At 38.4% G+C, this 12,737-nt stretch overlaps 1 protein-coding gene and 1 long non-coding RNA gene across 2 annotated transcripts in view; both read left to right on the top strand.

Moving 5' to 3' along the window:
* Positions 1–1,710, top strand: part of CEP192 (centrosomal protein 192) — a 70,981-nt gene extending 69,271 nt beyond the window's left edge. The window contains exon 54 of the mRNA XM_069004980.1: positions 1,572–1,710. Coding sequence (XP_068861081.1) covers positions 1,572–1,710 — 139 coding nt within the window. The remainder of the gene's footprint in view (positions 1–1,571) is intronic.
* Positions 1,711–7,035: 5,325 nt separating this feature from the next.
* Positions 7,036–11,392, top strand: LOC138105873 (uncharacterized). The gene is made up of 3 exons (XR_011148756.1): positions 7,036–7,387; positions 10,774–10,918; positions 11,154–11,392. It is a non-coding gene; the product is annotated as an uncharacterized lncRNA (long non-coding RNA).
* The last annotated feature ends 1,345 nt before the right edge of the window (positions 11,393–12,737 follow it).

The raw sequence follows: 12,737 nt of genomic DNA, 5'->3' as shown, positions 1-12,737 counted from the left end.
TTTGATTTTGGTTCTTTTTGAGTAAGTGTTATATAATATGTCAGGAAGCATACATGTATTATTTTGGGGATGATACAGACTTCTGCATCTCTTCTGGCTTTCTACTGAATTTACTTTTACTTTTGTACATTCTCAGGTGGCCTAGTTATATGTAGCTTCACACTCTATTCCTACTAAAATTTATGTTTTCTAACATAATGCATGTTACAGATTAAATAATCATACTGATGTCCTTCACTTAAAAAAAAGGATTTTTAAAAACATAATCTGAGTAAACATCTTCAGCCTGTATATCATAGATGGTTAAAAAGACAAACACTGCCACATTTGTTATACAACACTTGGCAGTCGAGGATGAATGAGACATGAAACTGATTTGGTTGTACTCCTTTGGTGCACTGTTGATTGTAGTTCACTACGGTATAATTATTTCTTTATTTTTGTATTAACCTGATTTTAAAAATACAGTACCATCCCAGTCTTTATTCTGAATGTGTGTACTCTTATTTGATTGACCGGGATGTTGTTAAAAAAAGAAAATTTGCTGGTGTGACTACTTCAGCACTAAGGATGATACTAGCAAATGTGAATTGTATGTAAGGCTGGTATTATCATTTCAAATGTAGATGAGAGGTGGAGTAGAAGGGTCAAAGCACAGATTGATTACAATAGGTTGGATTAGTGTAGAGAAAAGGAGTATGAAAAGGTAGGAACATAGTGAGAAAAAGTAGGGGAAGGAAGCACATTGCAGAGGGCTTTGGATAATACTATACAAGGAGAGAAAATTGAAGCTACAGTAAAAGCAAACAAAGCTATCTTTTCTTTTTCTACTAAGTGATGCTGTTCATAATTCCTTATTTCAGTATGTGCCTGTTACTGCTACCTGCTTCAGTGCTGGATATTTCTATTGGATGCCACAGAATCCAATAGACTGCCACGCAAAATTTTCAGATTTTGCTTGTACAGCTTATAATTTCTAATAATTCAGCCTAGGCTTTTGACAATTAACACAGCCACCCATTACATTTGGTATGTTTTTATGTAATCCAAACAGAGGAGGAATTATGTAACCTAAAACGGTGTAAAATTTCTAAAATGCTGTTTGAGGATGGGACATATTGATTTGCAATAATTCAGAAAAATATTTCTTAATGTGGAAGCAATTAGAAGTCATGGAAATTACTTTAGTAGCTTCAAATGCATGAATTTCAAAAAAGAATTAAAATTTTAGTGTATTTGTGTGATGTTTGAAGGGAAGAAATATAGCAATTTTGCTCTAAATGAAGTTTATGCACTGTCAGTATTGCCAAGAGGCATACCAGCCTTATGAAGGTAAACTAGCAGCAATAAAGTATTGTATTACTTTGTATAATCAGAAGGAAAAAAATTACCTTAATGATCAAAATCCTTCAGAAGAAAAACAGATAATCAAATCTATAAAAATAAACTTGATGATCCAGCACACATCCAGTATACCATTTTCATGAAAATCAAAAGTAGACAAGAATTTGTCTATCTGGTAGTATTTACTTGTTTATTAACAATGATTATGCCCATAATTGCCATTTTAGATCCTGTCATTTCATCAATGTGCCAGTCCAGTTCAAGCCAAAGGCAGAAGGAATGTTTGAAGATGTCTTCGTTGTGCTGACAGCCAAATATGGCCCAATTAACATTCGGCTATGGGGTAAAGCTATTGCAAAAAAATAGTCAGAACAGTTTTATAACTGTTTATAAGAATTTATAACAGTTCATACCATTTAAAATATTCAAAGATTTGCTACTACATTTCCATACTAATGTCCTACTTGTTTTGCCCTGTGATGCTGCTTTGATGAAAAGTCTTCTGTAAGATAAATTACGGTGCTTGTTTTACAAATCTGTTTTGATAGTAAAAACATTGAGAAATAACGTTGTATGTTTTAAAGTTGTCATTTTCTAATTTATGTTTCTGCACTTTTGATGAAAATGGAAGTTTTCTATTTTTGCATTTATTAAAAATAGCTAGATACTGATATATTTTATTTTAAGCATTGTAAATACAGAAATAAAATCTATGTGTAAACAGTTGATTCTACCTGATTTCTGTCTCTGTTAGAGAATTCTTTGCTGTAGGTAAGGAATCAAGCTGCCTTCTCTTAGACAATGCTAAATTTCTGTGGGGCTTTGAGGGAACAGGGGGAGGCATTGCAGTCCAGAAGCTGACTTGTTAATATCACATTTCCATGAGGTAATGCTGGGGTCTGGCAATCAGCCCCTACCTTTTTACACAGTTCAGTGGCAGGCGTAGGCATTGTTTTTAACTCTCACAATGTGAAAACAATGTAAATTTTAATATGAGCAATAGTGCCTTCAGTCCTCCACAATTATGCATCTCACCCAGTATTCTGCCTCTGAAAGTCACACAAAGATGTTACTTAGAGTAATGACCTAAGCCTGGCTGCTTACTGGTTCAGTTCCATTTCCTCAGCATCTGCCACCAGATGAATAAGGATGGGAGGTAGAATCCCACCTATGCCTTTTTTTCCATTTATTGGCCTGTTTGTGAATTCACCTGTTCACATTTTTTGACTCTTTTGACACCTTGTTTCCACAGCTCCATGAGGCAGCAAGCTCCAAAAGTTACCTGTATATTCTTTTAACAAAATATGTTTTTTCTGTGATAAACTGGATTATTTCTGATTTAGTTGAGCACTCTCCAGTTCTTATATTGTAGGAGTCATTGAACAACAGTTCCAGCATCACCTTACCCATTGTTACCATGTCATAAAATCATAGTTTGGGTTGGGATGGACCTTTAAAGGTCATCTTGTCTACTGCCCCTGCCATGAACAGGAACAACTTCAGCTAGACCAGGTTGTTCAGAGCCCAGTCCAATCTGACCTGAAATTTTGTTTCCATGGGTAGGACATCTTCCAGTGCTCTGGGCAACCTGTTCCCAGGATATGATTGGCTTTCTGGGCTGCAAGAGCACATTGCCAGCTCATGTGCAGTCTCTCATCCACCAGCATCCCCAGGCTGGCCTTGGCAGGGCTGCTCTCGATCTGTTCGTTCCTGTGAATGATGCTGGGGGTTGCCCTGACCCAGATGCAGCCCCTTGCATTTGGTGGTGTTAAACCTCAAGAGACTCCCATGGGCCCACTTCTCGAGCTTGTCCAGGTCCCTCTGGATGGCATCCCATCCTTCAGGTGTGTCAGCTGCACTGCTCAGCTCAGTGCCATCTGCCAAATTGCTGAGGGTGCACTCGATCCCTTCTGTGTCATTAATGCAGCTATTTAATAACACTGGTCCCAATATGGATCTTTGAGGAATACCACTTGTCACTGGTGCCCACTGGGACTCTGAGCCATTGACCACTACCCTCTGGATGTGACCAACCAATTTCTTATCCAACCAATAACAGTCCACCCATCAACTCTATCTCTCTCCAGTTTAGAGAGAAGGATGTTGTGGAGGACTGTGTCAAAGGCTTTAAAGACTCCAGATAAATGACATTTGTAACTTTTCCCTTGTTCACTGATGTAGTCACTCCACTGTAGAAGGCCATCAGGTTGGTCAGACAAGACTTCTCTTCGGTGAAGGGTGCTGCCTGTCTCAAGTCCCTATCCTCCATGTACTTTAGCATAGCTTCTAGGAGGAGCTGTTCCATGGTTTTCCCAGGCACAGACATGAGGCTGATGGGTCAGTAGTTCCTGGGGTCCTCCTTTCTACCCTTTTAAAAAAATGGGTGTAATGTTTCCCTTTTTTCGGTCACCTGGGACTTAACCATCATGATTTTTCAAATATGTTGTTGGTAGCCTTTGGCTCTGTCTGCTATTTTATTCTTTTAGCTTGGAGCTGTATGCCTGAAGTTGCTTTAAGCTAGAGATGCAGGTTTTTAATAGCATTGTACATTATTCCTTTCTTCAGGTTGGTAGGAGTGTGAGCAAAATTCATTTTAGTAGGAGATTGTTTGTTTAGCAGCATTTTCAAACAATTGAAATGTGAAAAAACAGGGAGGAAAAACTTGAAGTACCCTCTGCACTGCCTTTGGTATATGCCATCAGTGTTAAGTAAAAGTATACTAAAGCTGCTGTTTCTCAGCAGTCTGGAAACCAGGAGGGGAAAATTTATTAAAAGAAATTAAACCAGGGATGAGAAGTCTTGTCAGCTCGTTATTCTCCCAACATGTAAGTTCCTGTCTGTGAGATACGGTGACCATGCTTCTTTTGCCCTCTTTTCTGCCAGGTGTTGCATGTTTCCTTAATTGATGTGATGCCTGTATACTTCTGAATACAGAATTGGAATAGAGGGAATCTTCTGTCTGCTGCCTTACCTCAACAGGTTTGGCAGCTTTGTTTGAGAAGGGCCTTAGTGTACACAAGCCTATGTCTGTTCAGTTTTAGAAGCACAATTGGAAGTTACTTCCAAAGCTGGAAAAAAGTCTAAGCTGCCTTTGAATTTCAATAAGAAGCCCTGCCTTTGGATACTTAAGTATTTGGTGTAAATTCAGAATTGTCTTTGTGTTCTGTTCCTGTGGTGGGCCAGCTGTCTGCGACTGTTCATACTTCTGTTAGGGGCTTTTCCTGGGTTCTTGAGAGGAGAAAATGGGAGGAATGGCTATTCATTTTTTCCTATGTTTCCACCTGGATTGGATGTAAGGGAGGAAAAGGATGCAGAATGTGCTGCTGTGGATACTCTGATGAACCATGTTTGTGTGCATAAATGTGTAAATATATACATGGGTGAAACATATCTAAGTATGAGCAAATTACCTGTCCTCATTATCCAAGGCAATCCTGATTTGCAGGTGATGTTAATTATTTTGGTATCTGTTTGCAGCCCACTGTTCTTGTTTCACTCATAATAACAGCTTTCTTTGCAGTCACTTCAAACTGGTTCCATTCCTATTCCACAAAATGAGACTGCTTCCTTTCCCCACGACTGCTTTACTTATATTTTAAACTTTTGTAGTCAAGACAATCTTACTTTGATTTGTCCACTGTTTACTGTGAAGAAGTCCTGATTTCTGTCTTTACTTCTTTTAGGGATACAGAAAAATAGAACAATTCTGCCCAGAGTTTGATTTGATTATTTGATTATTACTTTTGATAAAGTAAGCAGAATTAACTTTAGGTATAATTCTTTACTCATTTTGATCTTTGATAGCTTTGAAACTTTTTTCAATTTTCTTGTGTTGTTGGGTGCAATCTTTTGTCCCAGACTGGCAAGATTGACTCAAGCATCCCAAGCAGCAAACTTGAAAAAATCCCAAACAAACCTGGAACGATGTCTTTTTAATTAGTCATGTTACTAGTTGATTTTAAGACCAGAGAGCAAATTCTGAAATAAATTATTTTTAAAAATTCATTAAGTGTCTAGCACTGAGAATGTCTGTGTACCTGTTCAGCCTAATTGGGATATTAGTAATCATAATTATTCAACAGCTTTGTAAAGTTTTCACATCATTGACTACAAATGGAGTTATAATACATTCTGTACACGTGCTTCAGTGTGTTTTGGAGATTGTTGCCCTGGCATCTGAAACTAATTAGCATTCAGAAAACCTTGTGTAGGTGCATATCAAGGCCTGGCTGTCTAGAAGATTATTTTGATTATATAAAAGCTTAAAATGGTAAAGAGAATTTTGTGAATGTTTTTTGATGTATAAAGTAAGTTACTGAGGGTAGTGGTGTTTTTTTGAAATAGAACACTAAATACTCTGGACATTTCTGTTGTAGGAATGCCTGATAGGAAAGATGCTAGTATATTCTTGCTCCTATGATTTGTGGAGGAGTTGGGGGGTAACAAAGTTCATCATGAGGTTAGTAGGTTATATATCTTCTGTATGTGAAGCATGTTAGCTTTCTATATTGCAGCATCTTTGGAAATGAGAAAAGGCATTCTGGGAACAAAAGTCCTTGGAAGCCAGTGAGGGAGTGGGCAGGTGACATAAGATCAGTCGTCCCTGGTACTGTAATTGAGTATCCTGACTTTTAGTCACAGCTGTCTTGTTCTACCTTTTTCAAAAAAAACCCTAGATAACAGAAGTTCATGCCTTACTGCTTTCATTGTATAGCAGAAATGAAGGATATGCATCTTTTTATCAGAATGACAAACATGAAATATTTAAGTGAAGAATCCACCTGTCTGCCGTGATGCCTCATATTCAATAAGAAAGGTGACTGTTAATAATTTTTTAAGTGGTAATGTTTGCATTATACCAATTTTCTCCCCAAATTTGCCAGTTAAGTAGGATATTGATTCTAGCTTCCCATTTGAAAAATTTGAGTTGGCATTAACAGTAGAAAAGATTTTTCTCAATGTTCTTATAACAGTAATGATTTTTTGCCTTTACAGCACTGTGTTAGTTCACTGATACATCATGTAATGTGGAATCTACCTTATGGGTTCCTATGGAGTGGTAACTTCAAGTGCAGAATAAACAAGTATTGCAAGCTGGAACATGGTGGATTGAAAAGAGGATTTTCTTTAGACATTTTATTAATTTGCTAAAACTGTTCCTGAAATATTTTCAAACTTAATGCAATGTGCTAAATCAATGCTAATAGCATAAACACCTAACTTGCAGCATAAGAAAGTTGAGATAGAAGATGGAAATTCTGCTTTCAATAACATACTGTTTGACCACAGAGCTTTGCTTAGCATATTCCTCAATCCTGGATGTTTTATTTTTGCTGTATTATTGTTGGAGGACAGTCTTACATGAGCAGTTTTTAGATGTAAAATTAGATGGATATAATGCCCTTGGATTAATTTCCTGTAAATATTATCTGATAATCTTTGAATACCGGATGCTTGGGTGGCACTTCTTGGCTCTAGAGATTTCCTACATGAAAATGTTGGTTTGATTTTTGCACCTTCTCTCTGATTCTAGGAATGGATATTTTCTAGAGCTGCTCAAAAGCTCAGAAAGATGCAACTAAATTGTTTGTTCTGAAGAATCAGCTTTATCCCTAGTCTCAAAATTCTCATTGTTTTTTTTTTTTCCATGGAGGGAAGAAAAAGGTAGTCAGTGTGGACAAGCTGAAGCTTTAGAAGTATAAATACCACTTAAAACCATGGAATTTTTAAGTATAAGACTCTTTGTAAAGCACTGTAATATTTTTCCAGATTAGTGTATTCACTACTGCCATTGTACTTGGCCATTATTTGTAGTACAAATTCATTTCTTTATCCCTCAAAATGCTGAATTCTGACACAGTTTGTCCTTGATTCCAGGGGCAGTTTGTTGTCTGGGAATGACATTTTCAGGTACGTCTTTCCTCACAGACTCTCATCTATAGCCACCTGCCTAAATCTGACAGTTGAGCACCAGCTGGGAGTTATGACCCGGAGAAGCATAAAAGGGCTGGAGCGAGACAAAATGATCCATCAAGTCCTGCTTGTAAGTCAGGTCTCCAAACATGCATTTTCCACTCTATAAATTAAAAATTAAAATACTAATGGGTGTTCTTTTGTATTCATCCAACAATTGGTTCATTAGGTAGGTATGTACAAAGAGGCTCTGCTTGTCAATGCTGTTTGGCTCTAAAAGGAGGCAAAATCGGTAGGGGTTAGGCTGGTCGTGAAATGCCCCCACCCCTTTTACCTTCCTTCCATGTTTGTTCTGGGAGGCTGGCGGTAGGTAATACTCATCCTGCATAGAGCTGGTTTGCATTGTGAGTGTTCTGTCACTAGTCACAGCTGTCAGGTATGTCAGTCATGTAGTATTGTGGTGGTGTCAGAGACATAATCAGAGAGATTAGGTGGACACAAAGAGCTCTGAATGAGGTGGTAATTGCGTTCAGGGGGAAAAGAGAGTTAAAGAAAGAAACTTTCCTTTCTCACAAGATCCATTAAAGAGGTGACAGCTAATATATTAAAGCTGGAACAAGATAATTGTGGTAAGAATCTTTGTGTGTTCTCCCTAAAATGCAATGTGCTCACAATAAATATTCAAATGCTTATTTTGTGTTGTGAATACCAGATAACCATTTACAGTGAAATGCGACCTCTTTCAAAAAGTTTAAATTCATTGCCAAGAATGTTCTAGGAACAGTTATAAAACTCAAAAGGAATATTGGTGCTATACTGAATCACAAAAATGCCATCTTATGTAAGCTTCTTTGCAGAGATTTTCTTCAAATTGGTCTAAGTGGTGGAAAAGAAATACTGAGATGCCAGCCATGGGCTGTGCTCTTCCAGACTTTGCTCTCTTTGAGTAGTACTTGAATAGTACCTCTCCCCCTCCTCTCCTCCTCTCTCTCACTTTGGTTTTTTTCTTAACAGACTACTTGAGTATCTGTTTACATTACACTTTTGCTGTATTGATGCCATGCTTCAGAACTGCCACTTACCCTTAAGATCCAGGAAGAAGTTCCCTTCCCTTCCCTTCCCTTCCCTTCCCTTCCCTTCCCTTCCCTTCCCTTCCCTTCCCTTCCCTTCCCTTCCCTTCCCTTCCCTTCCCTTCCCTTCCCTTCCCTTCCCTTCCCTTCCCTTCCCTTCCCTTCCCTTCCCTTCCCTTCCCTTCCCTTCCCTTCCCTTCCCTTCCCTTCCCTTCCCTTCCCTTCCCTTCCCTTCCCTTCCCTTCCCTTCCCTTCCCTTCCCTTCCCTTCCCTTCCCTTCCCTTCCCGTCCCTTCCCTTCCCTTCCCTTCCCTTCCCTTCCCTTCCCTTCCCTTCCCTTCCCTTCCCTTCCCTTCCCTTCCCTTCCCTTCCCTTCCCTTCCCTTCCCTTCCCTTCCCTTCCCTTCCCTTCCCGTCCCTTCCCGTCCCGTCCCGTCCCGTCCCGTCCCGTCCCGTCCCGTCCCGTCCCGTCTTTTTCCTCCTTGTTTTCCTCTACCTTTTGAAGCACTGAGGGTTGCTAGAACTGTACACACAAGGTGTGTACTGGAACTTCCTTTGGCAAAGTCTTCTAAGCACCTGGTCAGTGTGTCTTGTTTTCTGTCCCTACAATTGAGGTCAGGTCCTCTGTCCCCTCCAAATAGGCAGGGATAAATGTTTTGTCATCCTCTTCGGGGTTTGAACATTGTCCTTTGTACCTCTGGAAGCTCTTAAAAACCTCAGCTAGTGTAAGGACTAAGGAAACTGCTGATCTTTACTCCCTCCTGCTCTTGTGCAAGGGCTCACATATTACAGATTTTGGTCATTTGGTGCGGGCCAATGGATTCCGAGTCAAATAGGGAAAAAAATGTCAACAGCTTTTGGAGTATTATATATTAACAGAAGACTTGTTATGTAGACCTTCCCAAGTTAGGAATTAATTCCATGGCTGGTTGTGACTGTGGAAAAATAAGCTTCTGTGACCAACCCCATGTTCTTTATGACCCTGGTGAACAGCTACATTGATTTCCTGGCACTGCACAGCTGCTGTTGTGTTGGATGTTTAATCTGAAATCAACAGGACTGCTGAGTATTCTTTATTATCAATGAGTATAAAATTGATAAGTAATGAGTATAAAAGCCAAAAGCAACCACTAGTGACAAAATCAGTCCCGCAACAAAAAATAATATCAAACATCATCCACTGTACTGCTTGCCACCAGAAAACATGAAAAGCAGTTTCATTTGCCTCCATTAATTTCTTGGCATCTTGCTAGAGTTTCTGTGTTGACTGAAGTAAAAACCCAATCTGGCAATCTTTGCTCATAGAACTTTCAGAGCCTTCAAAGATGGCTGTATATGTACAGAAAGAAGAAAATACTATATTAGGCCCTATTGTGATAAATTTTCATGTCTCCCCTGCCATTCAAACCAACACTTTTCCATTTTCTTTTGCAGCACTAAGTTCTAATAAACCTTACAATACAAAATAGGGAGAGAACAGTATGAGTCAGGAAATCTTGATTCTTCATATAAATGGAAGTACTTTCACATTTCTCATGGTATTTATGGTGGTTTTTCAAGCTTTCTTTTCTTGCTGGCTGTTCTGATTGATAGTGAAGTGGGTTGAGAAGAGTCACCTCCAAAGACGGAAAGATTTGACGCATTTCCATTGTAACCATCCTACAAGTGCTTTTAGGATAGTTGAGCCACCATGTGTTGGTATAATGGATTGATCAGTTTGATTCTTTTATACAGGTAAATCACTTTGATGCAGGTTAATTCAGGCTGTGTTTACAGAGGTTATTCTGATCCCTTTTTCAGGCTCCTGTATGTGTTTTCAAAGAAACAATACCCCAAAACCTTTAGAGAATGAAAACCCATTCCTCCCTATTTACAGAATGGTATTTTTTCTTTCAAGCTGGAAGCCTACAAAATAAGTCTTAGGTTTTCATCATAATCCTTTATGAGTTTTAAATCTACTTTATAAGTTGGCAATTTTAAATGGTTCCTGGTGAGTAGAGCCCTGGTGAGCTTCAAAACCACACACAGTTTCAATGAAGCTGTGTGAACCTGCTTCAGAATCTCTGCAAGTTTTCCAAGCTTTTATGCTCTCGTATGGTTTACAGACAAAAACCTACAGGGGTCCCATTTAAAGCCTCCTAGCAGCTAAAAGATAGGGAAAAAATGGCTTTTAAAAAACCTGAAGTACCCTCTTATGAGTGCATTAAAAGCAATTTTGTTTGCTTTCCAGTTTCAAAATGCTTCAAGCTGCCAAAGACGCGCTGTTAGAAAATGACTCATGAGTACGAGAGAGAAATAGTCTTTGAAAGTTGGTTCATAGTAAAGGATGATAGCTAGGCAAGTGGAATTTCTGTATTCAGAAAGAAATACCTTGTGTTCTCATATTGCAGATATTTTTTTCTGTCTCAGTAATCTGTTCTTCAGTAGTTCTTCACCTTTATCTTACAGGTTTTCAGCAACAGTGTGAAAATCAGCTCAGAACTTCAGTTTGTTCCTGTAGATACCATCTATCAACGTTTGGAGACCAGGACTTCCACAGAGAGGGAAGGCAATGCCAAAGCAATGAAGGCTTGTAATTTAACCCACCTTTCAGGTAAATCATGGTATGTCACCCTGTGGATCGTCTGACAGTCTGTACTGTAGGTTTTGGGAAATTTTAGTATTGCATTGTAGGTTTTACGTTTTCATTGCAGTGTTTGGTATTCGAGTGGTTTTTTGATTTATTTTCTGTATGGGAAACACTGGCCCAAAGGCAAGGTATTAAAATGTTCTCCTCATTTTGATATTGCTACAGCTTCTCACAGTTTTTTTTTCTCTTTCTCTTCCAGTGTAAATAAAGACAACAGCTTGGAGTAGACTTTCCAAAATTCAAGAATATTGGGAGCTTGTGTTCTGTTCTAAGCCTCTCTTGAACAAATGTACTTTCCTTTCTAAATTGTATTGCTGAGTGTTAGGGAAAGAAATTGTTTGGAAAGATTCATTTAATGAACTCTAGAGATGACTTGACAAAACAAACTTCAGTGAACTGTTTAAGTTAATTTTCTAATGGTTTAAACAGATGTTACCTCTAAGAATCTCTGACAAAATCATGCCTTTTAAAGGCTTACCTTACATACTTCATGGTCTTGTAAATGTGGCATATTTGGTATGAATAACTATGGAGGAGCTTTCCATGGTTTTAGTTTTTAATTTTAAAACTACATATCCACCAGCCCCTTAGGTTTTTCTCTAGGGAATCAAAAAGAAGAAAGAACAATTTTCATGCACTTGGTTGTTGAGAATAGCTGAAAATGAGATAAATATTACAAGAATTAAAGAACTAAAAGAATTAAATGAAACTACAGAAGTGGTAGTAAAAAGTGTCTGAGCTGTATTGTCTTTGTGACAAAACAGAAAGCAAGATGTGTGTGAACAGGATATGAATATAACCTGAGATCATGAGAAAAAGATTCTTACTTGGTTTTAACTGTGAAAATATGACCATGACCCTAAAATTTACATCTGGAAATAATGCTGACTTACACACTAGCAAACCATTGCATAGTTGAGTACTAATTGAAGAGGTTTGGTATTCTTAGAAATCAAGTAAATTAAATGATGGAATGAAATTTTGAAAGGACTTGCATACCTAAAGCAACAGCTGGTGCTTAATCTCACCATTTACTTGTATAAACCATTTAATGCAGGCAAATTTTTTGATTCCCTAAAACTAATTTGCTGCCCCTTCACAACTGCATAGCTTTTTATGGGGTCAGTCAATCTATGTTAGGCAGCTGGTGTATGTTAGGAAGTTATTTCAAAGCCTCTTGCATATGCTACCTATTTCTTGCATAGTCTCTATAGTTTGTGTACCCCTCTCCATTGTGATCACCCCTGGAGTCCTCAGAGGAATTACTGCCAAAGCTCCAGGCATCCCTGTGTGGCCTGTATGGAACTAGTCTGTTAGCATTTTCAGTACTGCTGCAAACATGAAGAGATGTTTGAGTTTAAAAAAAATCTCCACCATACTCCAAACCAAACAAACAGGACCCTCCCCCAGAAGAACTGAGGCTTCCCAGAGCTGCTATAACAATACAGGATTACTCACAAGAAGAATAATCACTGGCATCACCAGACATGAAAACAGCTATGCTGCAGTATGATGCTACCCTCTTAGGAAGGGTCTAGGTGAGATTCTCCTGCACTGCTTCAGTAAGGAGATTATCGTGGGGTTTTTTTTATGGCATGGAGTTCCTTATGAACACTTTTGTAGAAAGATTAAATTTATGTTGTGTAATTGCAAAAGCACATGTGAGTGTAGAATGAAAGGGAAATTCATATACTAACATGGAGCTTGCATTTGTAACATGAAAAATAATTTAAACCAGCTTTTTATTTTTGGTGTGGTATAGAATGAGACAAATAGGAGAAAA

Source organism: Aphelocoma coerulescens, chromosome 2 (genome assembly GCF_041296385.1).
Source record: "Aphelocoma coerulescens isolate FSJ_1873_10779 chromosome 2, UR_Acoe_1.0, whole genome shotgun sequence".
Lineage (NCBI taxonomy): Eukaryota > Metazoa > Chordata > Aves > Passeriformes > Corvidae > Aphelocoma > Aphelocoma coerulescens.
Note: the sequence above shows the minus strand (reverse complement) of the source record. Positions and strands in the feature narration are given on the sequence as shown.